Source organism: Notothenia rossii (assembly GCF_949606895.1).
Source record: "Notothenia rossii genome assembly, chromosome: 11".
NCBI classification, from domain to species: domain Eukaryota; kingdom Metazoa; phylum Chordata; class Actinopteri; order Perciformes; family Nototheniidae; genus Notothenia; species Notothenia rossii.
Window position 1 is genome coordinate 50,177,039 of NC_136910.1, and position 20,448 is coordinate 50,197,486.

Consider the following 20,448-nt stretch of genomic DNA (forward strand, 5'->3'; position numbering starts at 1 on the left):
TTTCAATAGCCAAATAAACATCACCCATGTGAAGGAGAGTGCACTGCTTTTTTGTGTTGCTTTTGCTTTAACTTACAGTTTAGGCCATTAGCGAAGATCCCACTGACTGTGCACCCCTGTCATTACTGGAGGCACTAGATAATAAACACACTACCTCTGAACCTTTTGTGCAGCAAACACTATTTAATTGAGGCTTGGACGGGATGTGACAGCCGCAAATGAAAGGTCTGCTTTCTCACTACAAGTGCCAAACCCAAGCTGCAGTATTAGCACATTTTAGTAATACTAAATGGAAGAGTTAAGCATTAAAGTTAAGTTAATTCATTGGTTATTTTTTAAATGATGGTCTTCGCGGTCATGTGGTAAGTCGTTTTTTTTTAAATTGCAGTTCGGATTATGGAGTTTTGTTCACTTAGGCTGCAGAAGTTTACATAATAACAAGCAGGACGCTTATAATTCATAAACAACTCAGGCTGGAAAGCAGTGAAGAGGAGAAATTCATTTTAAAGAAGGAATGAGAAGTACTTTGAAAGATAAGGGGAAGTGCTGCCGGCAGTCCCCGGCTCTGTCGTATTTCTCAGAGCGCGATATGGGTGTGCATGACGCATAAACACACACAGGCACAAACGGGGCTGCGAGCGATTGTGTGCAGTGTGTCGGTCGACAGAGTTGGGGTATTGAAAAATAGTGTGTGTGTGTGTGTGTGTGTGTGTGTGTGTGCTAGTCTGAGTGTGTACACAAGTAAGCAAATGAGGCAGTGACATGCTCTGCCAAGCCCCGGACACAGGACTCATGAAAATGCTAATGCTAGCCGGATTAGCGCCCCGGATGAGAAAATATCCCTTGACTATTGGTGATAGCAAAACACCCCACTGCTCCTTTCTTTCCCTCTGCTTTCTCTCCCTCTGCTTTCTCTTTTATTCCCACATTCCCTTCGTGTGACTTTGTACTTTTTTTAACTGTCCCCTAGCCAAAGCTTTTCAGATAAATGTAAAAATGCCCATTTTGTGTGACAAATGTCTTCCATCCACACTGTAACCACACTGTAATTGTTCTAATTGATGTCTTTAAGTTTGCTTGTAAGCCTTGAAAATAATGAAATGTCTACTTATTTGATCATATTCTGGGCACTTTTTCGCTTTAATTTTAACAGAGGACAGGGTAGAAATATGGAAAAAAGGAATGACATGGAACATGGTCCCACATGTGGTGTAACCACTCGGCTAACTAGGCGCTCCTTGACTATATCAGAGCTCTCAAGTCTCACGCATTTGGCGTGAGACACACGCATTTCACTCCATTCACACGCTCACATGCCACACCTTGTATTTCTCACGCAGAGATTTCTTTCCAGGGTACCGCCCACCAAGTTGCGCCGCAATTTTGTAAACAAACTAGGCTTGTTTGAGACGCGTGCACTCCACTAGCACCCCTCCCCCCCCGTTGACATTCGCGATACAGGGGGCTTCATACTCCACCCCCCCCCCCCTCCCCCCCATTGACATTCGCGGTACAGAGGGCTTCATGGAAACTTTGAGGGGAGCCAGAAGTTGGAGTACCAAACACCGCTGCCAAAATCTCACTCTGAACTCTGTTCAAAACTTGAGAGCCCTGCTATATATTTAAGTTAAATTGCATCTAGCTAACAAATAAATTGTGTATTGCAACCTGGTAGTACAGGTAAACTTTATGTGGTCTTAACCCATGCCGTTACCTAGCAACGCAATTCTGTTGAACTATTTATCAACAGTATTCCGTTGCTAGGTAACAGCATGGGATTTTCTTTTCCCCCATTAATCATTCACTCATCATTTGGAATGGAATGTCTTGAGGTCATCGAACCGATCAATGCGAAATATGATGTCACGATCTTGGCCTTTATGCTGAATTCCGAGGTTATGCGAGGTTAACTGCATTTAGTGACTTGAGATTCGTGAGAAGGTCGCGTTTTGGAGGACATACATGCTTTTTTGAATATAGCCAGGTTAATATACGTTATAATACCAAGTGAAAATTAACATTATAGGCCTACAACAGATCCAGAGCTACACATTTTTCTAATTTGAAAAAAACTCACCTACACTCATTACACATTTAAGTGTTTAATTGATTTCAATCGAAGTAGTAATGGAAAGTTACGCATATTCAGCAGAGGAGGACCTAGATGAGAGTGCTACAATTGCTGAAGGAAATGACAGCAGCAGAATGTTTTCTGCGCAACAAATACCTGAAATTGTTGCATTATTTGAGGAGGCCGATGAAGATGGTGGTGGAGGTTTGGATATGGAAGAATTTTGTGTTTTGTTTAAAAAGATGTACCCTTCTGTTAAGAAAGAGGAACTTACAGTCCTACATATGCAGATAGATACCAACTGTGACGGTACAGTTGACCTGGTAGAGCTTTTAGACTTCTTAATAGCTAAGGGCAATGCATCGGCGGGATTGGACTTTAAAAGACCATTCCCTAAACCTGTTGAATTTATACCTGTGGGTCACTATAAAGAAATTGTTGGTGTGATCTTCCGTCCCTTCGAGGACGTCAAACCTGATTTTAATTTCCGAGAATTAGACGAAACCAGAACTTACCAGAGAGGCCAATACATCTCTGTCAGCTCCGATGGTGTACTCACCTTCTGGACGGACAGCTGTACAGATCCATTCACCATACCTCTATATGTGAAAGAAAATGCACTTCCTTTTTCACACCACAAGAAAATGTCTGTTAGTGACATACAGTACATTCAAGAATTGAAACAGCTGGCTATCTCCACCTCTGACAGAGAGCTTTTATTTTATGACTGCTCTGAAATACCCTCGCTTTTTTCAGTTAACCACTCTCTGATTCTAGAGGAAAGCATTGTCAACACCATTAACTACTGGTCAAATGGCACTAAAGCAATGTTTTCATTTGGTGATGTAAAAGGCTTTTTGACTGTTTTCATCTCCTACAACGTAAAGAAAAATGGCCTCTTCAACCGTGACGCATTTGAAAAAATCTCTCTGCATGATTATCCTACAGTATACATTTCCAACCTTCTAAACAACCATTCCCAAGACTTTCTTTGTCTTAAAGTCTCAATTTTTTGTGACATATGCAGCCAGATCCAATACTTTCCGGATCTTAACTCATTTGCCATTTGTGGAAGTTTATCCAAGACAATGGTCCTTGCTGCCCTACCAATCCCACCCAGAACCACTTTTTCAAAATCAATCTTTAAGAGCAGAGGAGATGAGGAGTTTTTCACCTGTGTTGAATACTCTCCTTCTGCTGAGGTATTGTTGACTGGTGGTACAGATGGCTTACTACGGTTGTGGTTACCCCACAGAAGAGACACCTGCCAAAAGACTTTGGTGGGACACGTCAGGCCCATTACAAACATTGTCGTAAACAGAATGGACCGAACTGTCATCACTTTATCTGATGACAAAAATGTTCGTGTTTGGTCTTTGAAGAGATTGGAGTGTAAGCAAAGCATCGAGATTCAAGGCATGAGACCAGCTCGTATCTCCAGTATGTTTTACAACATACTTAACAACGATTTAGTTCTGGCTAACACAGATCTAGTCAAATATTTTGGTAGGGGAACAGATGTTTTTAAAGAAACATTAACATCCCATGACAAGCCCCTGTGCAATGCTCTCTATCACAGCATTTACAAAAAGGTTGTCTCTGTTTGTCAAAAAGGTGAAGCTACACTTTGGGATGTCTTAACAGGAATGGCAGTCATGCAGTTTCAGGTCACTCCATATGGGGGGCACACTGCCATTGCATTTGATATACCACAGCGGAGACTAATCACAGTTTCCAAGGACGGGAAATTAAAACTGTGGAACTTAATCACTGGAGTTTTGCTTGAAGAATTTCCTGTTACCTTGCCAAGTGAGGTGACAGGTATTGTCTGCATGGACGATAGTGTGTTTGTGTCGGGAAGGAACTCCAACAGAATTTTTGTCGTGGATTTGGAGGGTTATGACAACAGATTTTTGGAACATGATTATTTAGATGATATTTGCTCAATGGATGTGCACGACCAAACACTTCTTACGGCCTCTTGCAATGGAAATATTGTAATGTGGGATATTGAATCTATGGAGGTTCTCTACTGGCTGAATGGCAGTCAGAGCCCTCGAACTTACATTACAACAATAACAGGCAGGACAGGGTGTTTGCCTGATGGGAAGACACACAAAGAAGAAACTGGGAGGAAAAACACTGATGTGAACACTGGTCCTATTGTTTTATGTTTAAAGACAAGGGAGGTCAATGTGCACACAGCCACACTGCTGACTTCTGCTGATGGCTTTATAAGTGCCTGGTCAGTAAAAAGCAAGGGAGGTGTGTTAGGGAAGTTCAGGGCAGTGAATGATGAAGATGCAATCATTACCACGATGTCCACTGATGTCAATGAACAAATATTGCTGACTGGGGATAGTACCGGCAGGATTTGTCAATGGGACATTCAGATATTTGGATTTAAAGATAAGGCAAACACAGGGCCATTCGAAGACATAAGAGGGTGGCGCGTGTCATTGTGTCCACCTCCTCTTTTGGGCACGTGGCAATCTCACCTCTCAGGGGTGGTGAGTGTTCAGTTTGATTCTGATTGTCAAAAGATTATTACTGCAGGGTTGGACTGCAATATCCAGCTGTGGAAAAACACAGGTGACCACATTGGATTATTTGGGAAAGACGAATGGGATGCTGATGCAAAGAGAACTACACAGAAGGAAAGAAGACCAGTGTCAGCAGGGGAGGGAAACCAGTTACCATTTAAGTATTTCAGGCCAGAAAGGGAATTGAAGAAAAAACAGAAAGATGACCTCGACGACATAAATGATGAACTTCCTTTCCTACCCCGGGATGATCTAACTGATAAAGAGATGGATCGTATCTATAGACGGTTAATGAAAATACAACCAAATATTGACACAATACATGAGAAGTTCAAAAAGCAACAGTCCATACGCTCTGCAAAGCAATGTGCTAGTGTGGTCCAGCAGGAGGCTGAAGAAGCTTCTAAAGTGCAGCTCACGAATAGTAAAAGTTCATTCAAGCCACACCCGCCTCAGACCCCGCTCCTCAGAGGTGAGACAGCAGACCCATATTTGAAACAGCCTGGGTCTAAAAGTCGTCGTGTGATCAACCATCAGAAGAAAGACACATTACAAGGCAGGGTCCTAACACCTTGTCCACCTGACTTTGTGCCAAGCCAGCAGCGGTCTGAGCTCACAACAAAACATCCACTCTTGCCACCCATCCCCAAAGGTGCTCAGCGCACACATAATCAGACCCAGTTCAGGCCACACCCACCTCAGACCCCGATCATTACAGGTGGCAGCAGCTTAAAAACAAGCTCTCCCCAGACACCTCGATTACGTTTACCTCCACTCACTGAGAAAGTACAGCTTACTACACGTAGCCAGATGCAGTAATGCTACAAACACCATTTCCAATTACAGGCCATAAATGAACCAAAATCAGGGATTCATTTCGGGTTTATCTTATCTCAGCTTTGATTGTCATTTTGGGTTTTTCTCCGGGTGCTCCGTTTTTGTCCCGCATTCTTTTAAATAGAAAAAATACATCCTTTTAATTACCTTCTGCAAATCAAAATACATCCTCAAACATGTAGTTGTACTCTCTCACAAACAAAATTATGGGGATTTGTATTATCAGCCAAATCAACTGTTTTCACATAGCAAAAAAAGTAACTGTTTGCCTAAACTTTGTCAAGCGAATCCTCTTATCTCAGCTTTGATGGTCATTTTGGGTTCTTTCCGGGTACTCCGGTTTTGTCCCGCATTCTAGTAAATAGAAGAAAAAAAAAACTTTGAATGACCTTCTGCAGATTACAATACATCCTCAAACATATTTGATGATCACAGATGGCTGAATCCACCATTTATGTATCAGTGCACACAGTGAAGATGAACACACTTTACCTTTTTTTAAGAATACGCTCCACTAACAAACATGGAGTTGTAAAAGCTCTTAATGTTCTTGCAGCATACACTTAATACCAAGAGCTCTGGATCTTTTAAATAGGGCCCGTTATTGATAAACTTGTCAAAAGATAATCTTATGAATAATTAAATAATTATTGAAATAATACAATAACAACCAAATTATGAACTAAATACGGTGAAATGTATACCTACATGAATAAATAAATAAAAGCTGTTAATCAAGCAGACATTTATGTTGATCTACATTTATTTTATGTTTCTGTATATAACTGTAAATGAGTCTTATGTATTATCGCTCGCGAGAGACGAGCCAATGCCACGTCATCAGAGGACTACGGAGGAAGGCCCGCCCCGTCTACGCCAGCCAATCGATGAAGACTAAATACGAGTGTGAACGTATATAACCAGATGTTTAATATAGAAACGGCCGTTTTTATTCTACCGATTTGAGAGACAGCTGCGCTAAGTGGATTGTCTATCACTGAAGTAGAAAAGACCTCGGCCGAGTACTTCTGCAAACGTATTGCATCACTTTATTAATAAATGCTGTTTACTTGACGAGAAGCTTCCTGAATTATGTTCAGCTACTCTACCTCAAAGTAATTACACGCAACACCTCGAAAATACACTTTTCAGTAGCTCATAATAACATTGATTTCTATTCCATTAATGTATGTGACCACAAAGTGGACATGCCCTGGAATTGAATGTTTTATCCCTGCAAAGTCTGCTTTTAAATTGTGTTGTGCAAAAGTTGAAATTTCAGGTGATGTTCGCTCCCAGGTTGGAGACATACTAGAAGATTATTCAGCCAGTGAAGATCATATTTAACCATCTTGACAAATGCAGGCCAAATCCTAATTTTTGGCAAATGTTTTCGGTAATGCGAGGGACTCATTTGAACTACTGTAAGACAACCCAGTCTCACTGCATTTCGTGTTATAGTCACGACATTTAATCTAAGGATTCGTGTTAGTTTTGAAATCCGAGCGCAATGTGCAAAGTTACTTTTTTGCAATATTATTTAATGAATTGTTCACTCTATTTTTGTTAAAGTATAATACAATACAGCTGCTTTACACTTGAAGAAGATCAGCATAGATTTACAGTAAGAAAGCCTCCAAAAAGATAGTCTGAAGTGTTCAAACTTTTCAAAATCACTGCATATGTATTCTTGCGGTGTCAGTCTTCTTTACTTTTTCCAAACTTTCTTAAGTGTCTCACATAGTTTGCCTTCTCTCACCCCTCCTGTCTATCTCCCCCTACCCTCATCTCCTTCTTGTTCCTGCATTGTTAAAAGTCTTTCTCACGCCATTCTAGGTTGTAAGCTACATTCATTATAGGGGACAACGAGGCAGATCGTAAATAAATAAAACAATTTCATGCTTCCTGGTGCACTTCTGAATTGTGAGTGGGAGTAAGACGATTCTCAACTGTCCTTGTTCATCCGACCAAAGCTGGGACGAAATTAGAGAGATGAGATGAGATTGTGTGTGTGTGTGTGTGTGTGTGTGTGTGTGTGTGTGTGTGTGTGTGTGTGTGTGTGTGTGTGTGTGTGTGTGTGTGTGTGTGTGTGTGTGTGTGTGTGTGTGTGTGTGTGTGTGTGTGTGTGTGTGTGTGTGTGTGTGTGTGTGTGTGTGTGTGTGTGTGTGTGTGTGTGTGTGTGTGTGTGTGTGTGTGTGTGTGTGCATACTGTGGGTAGCTTCAAATGATAACTTAAAGCTTTCTTGTGTCAAGATGATCATAGGATAACTGATCTTTAATTGTAAAGGCTTCTACAGTTAAAGCCTTTCTTGTATGGATTTTCTTTCTTTGTTTGGTCAACTCTGACATGAGCCCACCTAAGCATGACGAAGTACTACATTATTCATTCACTGTGAAGAAAATGAATATAGTGTAACCTAATTTCAAAGGGGGAATATAGCTGCAGTGGCTTTTCATCATCACCATTAAGTCATCTGTCACTTTCATCCTTTGAATTGACTGGATATGAAATGCTCATATTCAGGTTTAATGTGTGGCTTCTCTGTGGAGGTTAAAGGGGAACAAGGTGTTTTAGGATTAGACAGGAAATAGAGACTTCATTCAATAAAAGTGAAGACGTGAATAACAGCTGGTTAAAAATACGTTGTTAATTAATAAATAATACCCTGGTTCTAGTAAAAGTATGCCTCACTTTTACTTATTTATGAGATTACCAAATGAGTGGTCAGGACTTATATTAGATGTATTGATGATTGGGCTATCTGGGTACAGGCCAAGGGGCCCCAAGATCCAGCCCTGCCCATTATTCACCTTAATAATGTCAGTGAAAGAGACATGTATGAAACAGAAGTCATTCAAAATGACCACAAAGAAACATGAAACTGCTGCTAACTAATGTCGTCTTAGTGTTATTGCATGATCTTAAAATTGGTTTGCCATGCATTTTGTGATGGATTGTAAACATTTGAAATTTAGCATTTAAGTGTTTCTCAGTTACACGGTTGTTGTTTTAATAAATCAGACACTGATAGTGCAGCGCTGTACTGTACCTCTTTATGCATTTTGTCCCTAACAAATAGTTTTTGCGCTGATCAGGGGGTACTTGGCTGACATCGTTTTTCAAAGGGGGTACATTATTGAAAAAAGTTTGAGAACCACTGGTCTATGGTGTCAACCACAGACCTTGTTTCGAGCTATTTTCCAAAATCCTATGGAGAAATTGTATTGCTTTTCTGTCGAAGGAACCCATGCGCAGCTTACTTTCGGGTTTTAGGACGTGTCACTGTGGCACTCTATTAGACCCATATTGAGCAGAGCATATTAAGACCAAAACTCATGTACAACAACTTCCTTACTAGCAATAAATAAGCACTAATTAGAGGGTTATTGAGGAAAAACTCTCAAGTAATGGCCTATTACTTGTAGAACATGGTCATGTAGAATAAGGCATTAATAAGTGTTTTATAATGACTAATAAAGAGCCAATATACTGCTAATATGCATGTCAATTAACAACTAGTTGATGGTTAATTTGAGTACCTTAATATAAAGTGCTACCAGAAACACAAAGCAACAACAAAGAGACATCAAATGACTCCAAAGAAAAAACAAAGCAACTTCAAAGAGACACAAAATAACTTAAAATAAATATGAAATGAACACAAAAAGACACAAAACAACTACAAAGAGACATGAAATGAACACAAAGAGACACAAAACAACTACAAAGAGACATGAAATGAACACAAAGAGACACAAAACAACTACCAAGAGACATGAAATGAACACAAAGAGACACAAAACAACTACAAAGAGACATGAAATGAACACAAAGAGACACAAAACAACTACAAAGAGACATCAAATGAACACAAAGAGACACAAAACAACTACAAAGAGACATCAAATGAACACAATGAGACACAAAACAACAACAAAGAGACATCAAATGAACACAAAGAGACACAAAACAACTACAAAGAGACATCAAATGAACACAAAGAGACACAAAACAACTACAAAGAGACATCAAATGAACACAAAGAGACACAAAACAACTACAAAGAGACATCAAATGAACACAAAGAGACACAAAACAACAACAAAGAGACATCAAATGAACACAAAGAGACACAAAACAACTACAAAGAGACATCAAATGAACACAAAGAGACACAAAACAACTACATAGAGACATCAAATGAACACAAAGAGACACAAAACAACTACATAGAGACATGAAATAAACACAAAGAGACACAAAACAACTACAAAGAGACATCAAATGAACACAAAGAGACACAAAACAACTACAAAGAGACATCAAATGAACACAAAGAGACACAAAACAACTACATAGAGACATGAAATAAACACAAAGAGACACAAAACAACTACAAAGAGACATCAAATGAACACAAAGAGACACAAAACAACAACAAAGAGACATCAAATGAACACAAAGAGACACAAAACAACTACAAAGAGACATCAAATGAACACAAAGAGACACAAAACAACTACATAGAGACATCAAATGAACACAAAGAGACACAAAACAACTACATAGAGACATGAAATAAACACAAAGAGACACAAAACAACTACAAAGAGACATCAAATGAACACAAAGAGACACAAAACAACTACAAAGAGACATGAAATGAACACAAAGAGACACAAAACAACTACAAAGAGACATCAAATGAACACAAAGAGACACAAAACAACTACAAAGAGACATGAAATGAACACAAAGAGACACAAAACAACTACAAAGAGACATCAAATGAACACAAAGAGACACAAAACAACTACATAGAGACATCAAATGAACACAAAGAGACACAAAACAACTACAAAGAGACATCAAATGAACACAAAGAGACACAAAACAACTACAAAGAGACATCAAATTAACACAAAGAGACACAAAACAACTACAAAGAGACATCAAATGAACACAAAGAGACACAAAACAACTACAAAGAGACATCAAATGAACACAAAGAGACACAAAACAACTACAAAGAGACATCAAATGAACACAAAGAGACACAAAACAACTACAAAGAGACATCAAATGAACACAAAGAGACACAAAACAACTACAAAATGACACACAATAGTGCATGAGCGGACATTGCCGAGGTATGACCCCCTCATATAGTCTGTAGTTTCGAGATATGATCACATGCTGTAGTATGACTGTAATCTATAATTAATTTTTGAAAGAAAGACAACCTGATACAAAATGGCCGAATTTGAATTTAGGATATTCAGCTTCTAGTCATTAAATTATGTGTGGGTGATTTTGTGCAATCCTTTTGTTTCGAGATTAAACTAGGAAGCTAATTCAGTCATCAAATGTATGTGCTATACCTCTGCCTTATAGGAATGGGTATCGTTAAGGTTTTAACGGTACTACTACTTTGATCGGTTCCGCTTATCGATCCGGTCCTTTAACGGTACTTTTATCGGTTCTTTTGGAGGAAAAAAAAAAGGTAAACTAACTAAACAAATTGTGAACAAAATTAACATTGCTTTTTATTTAAATTAAATAAATAATATTTCACATCAAAAGAAACAACAGTGTTTTAACAAATCGTAGTAAGTCATCTGATGACAGAATGGCTGAAACTTTAACAAAATAAATAACTCAGTTACCTCTAATCATTAACCCATGTTTGTATAATGTAGTTAACTCCGTGTGTTGCTGCTAGCATACATAACACCTGACGTGGAAAGGTTACTCGTGGATGGGGCTACAGAAGACAGTCGAACCCGGTGCATTTCTCCATCTTGATGTGGAGCACTTTTGCTAAATGCTTAGACAAATTGCTCGTGTTACCGCCCTTACATGCTAAACTCTTATGGCACTTTTGGCAACGAGCATTGTCCACATCGAGACGGGTAAAGTTGAACCACACCTTGGAGCGCTTCTCGCCATCTCCTCCGTGTGTGTGTGTTGCTGTATGTAGCAGCTGCGTGTGTGGAAACTGCCCCGCCCCCTCGCACCCAGAAGGGGGAGAGAGAGATCTCTCGTCTGGATTGGAAAGATCGAAAATACAAAAAAATAATCAAAGACGCATTTTGTAGTCTAGAAACGGAGTTGGTGACACTAAGACTGCAATATAATGTTTGTGTAGCATAATATATATGACATATTTTTGTAGATGTCTCCATTAGCCTACCGATAAAAAGACTGAAAACGTCGGAGCTTAACGGTACCACGGTCTTTAATAATTCAGCCCCGGGGCCCGTTTAATACCGGGGCTCGGTACCCATCCCTACTGCCATATATATTCATCAGTAAAAATGCACTTAACACATCTGTGATTCTCTCTACATCTACAAAATGCTGTACACTTGCTGCAGTTAGCACCTACAGGCTGTTCTCTGGGATGTGATGTCTCTGACCAACACAAACCAGCTGTTAATAAATAACTACAGTTCAATAATTTGACTCTTAAGGCATTTTGTATGGAGGAGCATGTGTTGTTCCTAACCAGCAGCAATCTTCTGAAAAGAGGAGGCTGTTTTGTTCACCCTTGTGGTTCCTTTTCCCTTCTTTGAACCTATAAGATTTCACTGCAGATGGAAGCACTACTTCTCCCTAATTTCCCATTTGCTGAAGTGCACTGTTAGATGCTGTCCTCCAACACCTGTTCTGTCGTGAAACAAATCTTAGATTCCACTTTCTTCTTTTTGTCTTGTTTGTTTTTGGAAAGCCCATTTACATGAAAGGAGATCATGCAGTTACACCTGGATGCATTAAGGGACTAGATGATGCATACCAACGCTTTTAGAGTGGAAACCTCATAATAAGGTTCTCAGAGGATGTACTCAGCATTCAGCGGTACATCTTTATGCTAAATTGCAGATCTCTTCTATTTTACTGCTGCAAAGTCACAGCCACAAGAACAGCCTCTAAGCAATGCTTGCACTTGTTAGAATAGCCACACCATTGCCAGCTCTCTGGTTCCACTGTCATCGAACAGTGAAGATAATGATCCTGCGAGTAGCTGTTTATAAAAATGTGACTTTTATGGTACCCTATGCCTGTTCACTTGCATCACCAGCAAAGAGAATGAATGGGCTGAAGCGACTGTTGGAACCGGAGACTTAACAGAAGAAAGAGGAACAGTTTTGTAAAGTTAAGGGTTTTCAGGTCAAGCATGGACAGCCACAACAATGGAAATGATACCCTTATGATCCGACATAATTTCCCCCTTTTCTTTTCTCTTCTTATTTCTAACCAATCCAATGTGACTACATGCTTTACCCCGACATTCAGAGTTAATGTACACTCTGGTGTGGCATTTTGTTTCTATTGTATTATCACCTTTATTACACTACCTTGTTTTTTTATTCATATTTGTTGTGAGATTGCAGAAGATAGCTTGCTCTATTTAGCTACGACACCTTCATTTAATGGACAGCTCTTTTAATCCCTTACGGGTGCATTTACAACAAATCTGGCATTTGGACATGCTAGTCCTCCAATTCATTTGATCACCAGAAACGTGTTTAGGCTGAGGCAGTGTGTAAGCACCGAGCATAAAGTTGAAACAAAATAAACACAACTTGACGTCACGCTGCGATTCCCAATCAAGTACCTGCTGATCCAGATCTGTACCACCTCCCCATGGAAAAGTACAAAGTGGTTTATCATCGTGTAGTCGCTTGGCGTTCAATTTTTTTGCTATTTAAGTGACACTTGCAAACTGCCTCAACGCCTGATTTATTGTGAATGCAGCCTTATTACGTTCCCTTCCCGTTGTGCATGTTGAATATGTATTTGACATTAGTTTGTGGAGTCCTTAGATATCCTATCCACCTTCCATTCCAGCTCTAGTATTAACAGTAGTGCTTTGTTAACAGAAGAACAATGTGTACATTTCTCATGCAACACAAAGCTCATACTCTATGGTTCGAGTCATATTAATACTTTAAAAGCCTTCGGGACTCCCCTCCCATACAGATTTCTCTCTGCTTTGTTCCATCCCTGCACATGTTTCCTTTTGCTGTGTACTGTTGGACAAAGCTTATGTGGACAAAGATGTCTCCACTGACTGGTTTCATGTGCTTTTCCTCTCTCGCTTTCTTCCGTTGCCCATTTAATCTTTTTTACACGTTTACTTGAAGAAGGTCACTATGCGATTAACATCTCTTTCTCGAGGGAGAAAGTTGTCTGTCTGCTTTCATCTGTCTCATATCATCCCCATCACTCTTTCATATTTTAATTATTCATTTTCTGAAGGTCATATGAATAGAGATGCTGTTTGCTTCTTTCTATGTCTGTGTACTTGCCTCCTTATACGTTTATATTCTTGTGCTTGTTTTATATCACCCTCTGGTTTTATGTCTTTATGTGTGTTATCGGCCATTCAGTTTGTAACCCCCGCTATCCAGTCCCTATTGAAATGTCAGACAGCTGGGAGAAAAGGTCTCGAGAAGCTGAAGTGGCAGACCACTGTTTTCCCATAGTGATCGAACAAAGACCGGGTCATTCAATATCTTCTGAAAAGCCCAAAGTATTGAATTCCTCGATCTCCCTGTCCCCACTCAGTTGACAATTATTCAGAAACATAACATTTATACGTGCCTTTTCATCAAGAATTGAAAGGCAGTTACAGTTTCCTTGAATATTCTCAGCTTCAATCTTTGTCATCACTGATTTATTTCTTCACTGCGTCCTCATCCTGCTTCTAACAATCTATTTCTCATTAGGGAACATGGTGACCTTAAGAAAACACTGCAATAATGCTAATTATAGTAATCCTTAGTCATTTTATGAAGGAAACTTCTTGTGAGAGTTGGAAGTAGAGTGAGACCCTCTTATATATGGCCTTTATAACCATTAAAAATTAGAAAATAATAGTTATTTAGTGCATTCTTGTACTGCTGAGTGGTCTACATCATGCAACTCAATGGTATCTTTCTTTAGACTTCCCTTCATTTGAGATTGTCCTCATGATTCAAACTCCATGTCCCTGCTTTGTAATGCAGGTTATGTCAAATATTTGAATTCTCAAGCCTAGAGGCGTACTCACATTATGGCAGAGAACTGGGATGTCCGTAGAGCACCGAGTAAAGACAGGGTGCGGCAAACATTCAAATTTCTTTGAACTCTGACCCGAGTTGTCTTGACCTATATGCTTGAACTGAAAGATGGACGAAAACATGTGTTTCTGAATTTCCAGAAGTGAACGAATTTGCCTCATATCAAAACCAGACAAATAAGATATTCCAATGGAAAACATCTACTCTGTTTGGTACAAATACTGTGTCAGCAGCACGGAATGAAATCCTGGGTGTTTACACTTGTGCACGAAATGTAGAAGTTTTTATGTGGTAGATTGTTGGGGTTGACTAAATGACTAAATGTTCTTATCCAACCCTCAGTTAAACCAGACCCCCCGGAGCGAGTCACGGCGACCCCGATCCGTCAAAACGCCCGGAGGCTGGAGGTGTCCTGGCACAGCCCCGCCACCTGGCCCGACATCGACAACTTCCCTCTGAAATACTTCCTTCGATACCGGCCACTCATCCGAGAGCAGTGGCAGCATGTGAGTAGCTCTGGTGTGTGTGTGTGTGTGTGTGTGTGTGTGTGTGTGTGTGTGTGTGTTAGAAAATGGAGAGTTTACCCAATCTTACGTTTTTCCTTCGAAGTCATGATTCAACACATTGAACTCCGGTGAAAACTGAACACATGGACATTAATCACACTTTGTTAAAAGCAAACTCCTCACATATGAGTAGCTTTGCTCTTCCTGGGAAAAAAAAAAAGAAATCTGGCTGACACATGTAATGACTGCGCCATGATCCAAAGAAAAAAAGGTCAAGAGTGTTTATCCAGATACAACTCCATTACGGAAAGCTGTAAGTCAACATTGAAAACCACCTGCTACATTATGATTCATTATTTGGTCATTTGGAAACCTCTGGTGAGCAGGTCTTATTTTTTTTTTCTGGAAGTGGAGCTCTGAAGAAAAAGTCTGGCTATCCTCCACTCCGCAGATTGAGTTTCACCTCATCGCAGGAATATTTCTCAGAGGGAATTGGCACATTTTATTGAAGCAGGATAGATTCTTAGATCTAATTTTCTGTTCAACCATAGAACTATGGGGATTTCTTTTGAGATAAAGACACCCTTTGTCCAGGGAGACGCCTCTGAGGGCAGTTAGAAGTAAAATGGGCCAACCTGTAGCCGTTTGAGTTTGATCCCTAGTCAGACAGACATAATCGCTCAGCTTCTTTGGTATATGTTACTGTATCTGATTCTTTCTTGTGGGTTTAGTTCCCTCAGGGCTTCTTATAGTAAAAGCACATGTGTCCACTATAGGATTCCTGGGATGAAAGCTCCTCTGCTAACGTCTAACATTGCAAGCGCTATTATCATGCCCGTCAATGGAGCGCAAAGGTGTTGTTCCAAGAACTAGGGTTACATACTCACATGAAAACACACACATGAGTTATAAACCAATACACACTTTCTTTCTCACTCACATTTTCCATTCCCGTATGTATCATTCAACAGTGCCTCTGTCTCTGTCATTAGTACACTAATTTAACGTTCCCACCATTTGTTATATCCCTCCCAACTTTCCTTTCTCTGGATTGAACCAGTGTGAGGAAGTTTTAATGCATTTTTTGGATGTAATGCTTGTCGTTTGTTCTCAATTTGTGTATTTGTTCAGACGGACATTAATATCGGGCGCCACTTGGTGTCGTTTTCTCCCACTTCAAACAGAGCTGAACTAAAAGATGAGAACGTACCTGAGATGAGAAAACCCTCAAATGATCTTTGCTTTTAATTCTCCCTCTTACTATGATGCTTTCAAACCCTTCACAGTGATGAATAGAATATTAATTACAGCAATTAACATGATTGGTTTTAGTAGTAGTGGAAGTATTTCATACAAATATTTAGCTGGTGTTGCTTCTCACATGTGAGTATTTGCCCAGATTTATAGCATCAACCATTAAATTAATTGACAGTTGTTGATTGTTCACAAGAAATAATTAACCTAAATGTGTTATCTTTATCTCAGAACATGTGACAGACATTTCCTTCTGACGTTTTAAAGACCAAATGAATAATGGCGAAAAAAGACACTTTGTCACAGTAAAACTAAAGTGAGTTACCCAAACATCATATATACACCAAATCTACATACATATTATATCAATGCACAGACCTATAGTCACACACACACATACTTTTAAAATCTACACACAGGCAGTTCAAATGAAGACATTTATAATGACGTGTCAGGTCTTTGCGGTATAAATTAATGATTAAACGTGACACACACTCCCAGTTCCCCTCCTCGCCCTCACCACTAATCAATCAATGTGTGAAGTGGTGCACCACGTTGAAAGGTAGGAAAACCTAAAGTCAATATTTGGATTGGGTAAGAACACATCATTTGGAAATTACATAAATACAGTTGTCGACAGCTGAAAAACCGCAGGGCTTTCGCAGTGTTCTTTGATGAATGCCTCCACGGTCATGGTTGTAATTTCTGTAGCATTGAGTGTGGTTTTCGGGGGGGAGGGGGGGGGGAGCTCTGAACCAGCTCTGGGTTTGTGAATATTTAAGCTAACATTTCGACTTTCATTAAGTGCTGGTTAACAGTGTTATCTAACATGAACTCAGACTTTCAAAGCCAATTTACAGTGATTAACAGATTTATTTATCTGCTTTCTTGCCTCATCCCCATGGGCTAGACCTAATGCTTAAAAAATATATTTTGCTATAACTTACATGTAAACCAGTCCGCCCTCTTAAATGCCCAGCATCCCACTGAATGTTCAGTTTTAAGCGTATAAGCATAAAATGTATATATGTATCTGGTTATGGCAGCTTTTTTTAAGGCGTTTTTTTAAGATTGCAATTACAAGCAGTTTGGTTAAAAGCTATCACGCGTGGACATAAATCATTAAGTGGAGTTAAATGAGGTTGCCAAAACAAGACACACTGTTTATTGGCCCCTTCTAAACTTCATTAATTATAGCCTCAGAGGTTGAATACTAATTGAAGTGCCTCACTTTGCTCAGAAACGTACCTTTTAATGTGGTTAGGAAGTGGAGCTGGGTGAGTGTAACAATTTAAAATGTGTTTTGAGTCAGAAATGAAAGCGGTGGTGTGATCACATTGATCTTCAGAGGAAACCATCCATCCTCTGGAGGAATGAAGGGAAGAAGCACAGGGATACTTAGAGTGATGGAAGCAAGGAAAAGTGTGGAAAAGTTTTGAAGTGGAGATGAATAGAGCAGATCAGAGAAGGAGAAAATGGATAGCAGACTGTGGTAGATATAGTGAGGAGAGGAAGCAGTATATATAAGTGAGATAGACTTTAATAGATAGCATTTGGTGACTTAGAATGGCCCTGAGAAGAGGAAACTAAGATATAATGTTGGATTAGGCATATAAGCCTGAGATCTAATAATTTGATTATTGATTTAAAAAAAGATTGGACGGTGGAAAGTAAAGGTATGGTTGGGTAAAACATCAGTCTTATGTAGAAAGGATAATGATTAAACTATGGAGAGACGTCAGCCTCAAATAAAACGATAAATGGTCGAAAGAATGGGAGACGAGGAGAAAAGGGGAGTGCTAAGGGCTGCTTTGAAGGAGAAATCAGTTTCAAGGTGTTTCAAGTTAAAGGAAGATGGATGAATGGTTTAAGGGGATAAAAGAGAGGAATAACAAACACTTTTCATTTATGCTATAAAACCAAAAGGGGTAAAAAAGAGTAAAAGACAGAGGAAGAGACTTCAGCCTTCAGGAGGAGGCATTGTGATTCCTCTACCTAATATGGCGTTTACTTCCCACAATTATACCATTAGATACCTGTAACTACCTGGAATAACCTCTATCATTATTTGGTTTCGACATAAAGAGCAACACAGGAAGTGTTTGATGCCGGCATCTTGACATTATGTATCGATATATTGGCCATTGGTCAAAACCCCTGAGGCAAATAATAGATTGTTATGCGGTTCAAATGTCCACACGTATCATATGCCACAGACACACACATATCATTGGTGTACATTATTTGGCATGATCAAAGAAAAACTAGCGAATTTGTGTCATATCCAGAATATACCGTGGAGGAACTACCTTAGAAACAATGCACTGACGACATCAAGATGCTTTAACTTGGTGCTATTTTTGAGAATATGTAATAGAAACATGTGTGATTTGATAATCAAAGCTGTATTCTGAATATAAAACTGCACTTAAAGTTTCCATTTAGTTCTGTATGCTGTTTATTATTTCTTATAAATAAAGAAAATTGGAAACGGCCAGGCAGTCGTTTTAAAAACTGCAATTGGCCAAGACATTTCCCATCGATGCATCTTTACTTAACTTATATCTTTGCTCGATAGCATACTCATTATGATACTGCTATATTTCCTGCGTGCATTCAAACATCCAGAATAATTACCAATCCAATTGTGCTAGAGGCTCCGATTGAAGCAAAGCAAATGATGCAACACTTCTTGCTAGCACGTCTCTTTTGCATTTAAGTGCAAAAAAAGGCTACTTTGATCCTTGGAATACCTTGATCATCAGCTCCATTCAGCCGCTGATTTCTTTCCTTTAGGCTGCGGCTTCAAAGACTCTTAAACATAACATGGAAGACCTTGGCACCTGAAAAAAACGTCACACTATGTCAGTGTCATGATCTGTAATTGAGACACAAAGAATCCCCACATGAAATCTGTGCGCTTGTAAAATGTTCAGTGAATTGTTCCGTTTTCCCATGGCCCCGTGCTGTTTTCCCTCTAAGCCTCGCGCCCCCTTCACTGATCTCAACTCTCGCTGTATTTAAAGCAATGGTCCAGTGGCTTTGATAAGAACAGTTTCAGATTGCTCAATATTCTCCCCGTGGTAAGAAAACTGCATCTGCTGTGCTGTAATTGCCCTTGGGGACGACGCTGAACTCCAATGAAACTCAGACGTTTCCGTGCATGAGACTCTCTGCATGGAACGCTAAAATGCAGACAGAAATGCATACGCGTTGCATATACACTTCTAAAGGCTGGTACGCTTATATGAATTAAGTACACATATGCAAACAAACAAGCTCACGTACACACTATTGTGCCTCTAATTACAAAGATTAATATGCATGCAAATGCTATCCAAGCGAGTTGACACGCGTATGCACGAGGAAGCAAAGAACACACACAGTCCCAGATTAGCCGTATAATGCTAACAGACATTCGACACAGGCACACATAGCACACTGCAAAAACAAAACCTCATGAAGTCATTACTGAGTCCAAGAAGTCAGCCAAAAAGTAAAACTCTGCAGGAAGATCATTTCAATATTTCCCTATGATCTCATTTCAAGAGTGATGTCCAATTATTTTCATTGTTTTGTAAATTGCAATGCACCAATCTTGTTCAAGCACTAATCCTTAGAAAAAGTTCTTTCATATTGGAAATATACCAAAATAAAACTGCTACGCTTCAAGATTTCCCAGCACTGTAAGTCTGCATAGCAAGCTCACGGGCTGGAAGAGAGCGACACAATAATTGAAGAAGATGGAATATTCCTTTAATCTGTGTCTGCTTGGTCAACACAGCTTAGCCTTTCATTTGTTTATCCATCACACATGTATTCTCCTTTTGTCCTCCTGCCATGCTGCATTGCCCCTTTCCCCTTCCTCCCTCACCTCACTGTCTGATGCTTTTCCCCCCCTCTATTATTTTCATTCTCTCTTCTTTCCTTCCCTCTCGTCTCTCGCCGTGCCTCTGTGTCAATATTGCTTTGCTTCCCTATTTACTCTTCTCCTCACTTTCTTTCTCATCCATGTAATAATGGCCTGTGTATGTTTGCCAAAAGTCACTCTCATCCTGCCAGCACTTAGACGAATCAATAGTGAGCAGGGGCTGTGTGTGTGTGTGTGTGTGTGTGTGTGTGTGTGTGTGTGTGTGTGTGTGTTGTGTGTGTGTGTGTGTGTGTGTGTGTG

General features: G+C 39.7%; 2 protein-coding genes across 3 annotated transcripts in view; both read left to right on the forward strand.

Annotated features, from left to right (window-relative positions):
• The window catches only part of cntfr (ciliary neurotrophic factor receptor), a 221,768-nt gene that overhangs the window by 189,020 nt on the left and 12,300 nt on the right, over window positions 1-20,448 (forward strand). For both annotated transcript variants that reach the window (XM_079660167.1, XM_079660166.1), the window contains exon 7: window positions 14,860-15,023. In XM_079660167.1, the coding sequence (XP_079516293.1) occupies window positions 14,860-15,023 (164 nt within the window). The remainder of the gene's footprint in view (window positions 1-14,859; window positions 15,024-20,448) is intronic.
• On the forward strand, window positions 2,128-8,351 carry LOC307024358 (WD repeat-containing protein on Y chromosome-like; the record flags this gene model as incomplete). The annotated part of the gene is made up of 1 exon (XM_079658423.1): window positions 2,128-8,351. One exon carries the CDS (start codon window positions 2,128-2,130, stop codon window positions 5,431-5,433), a length of 3,306 nt encoding a protein of 1,101 aa, XP_079514549.1. The 3' UTR covers window positions 5,434-8,351.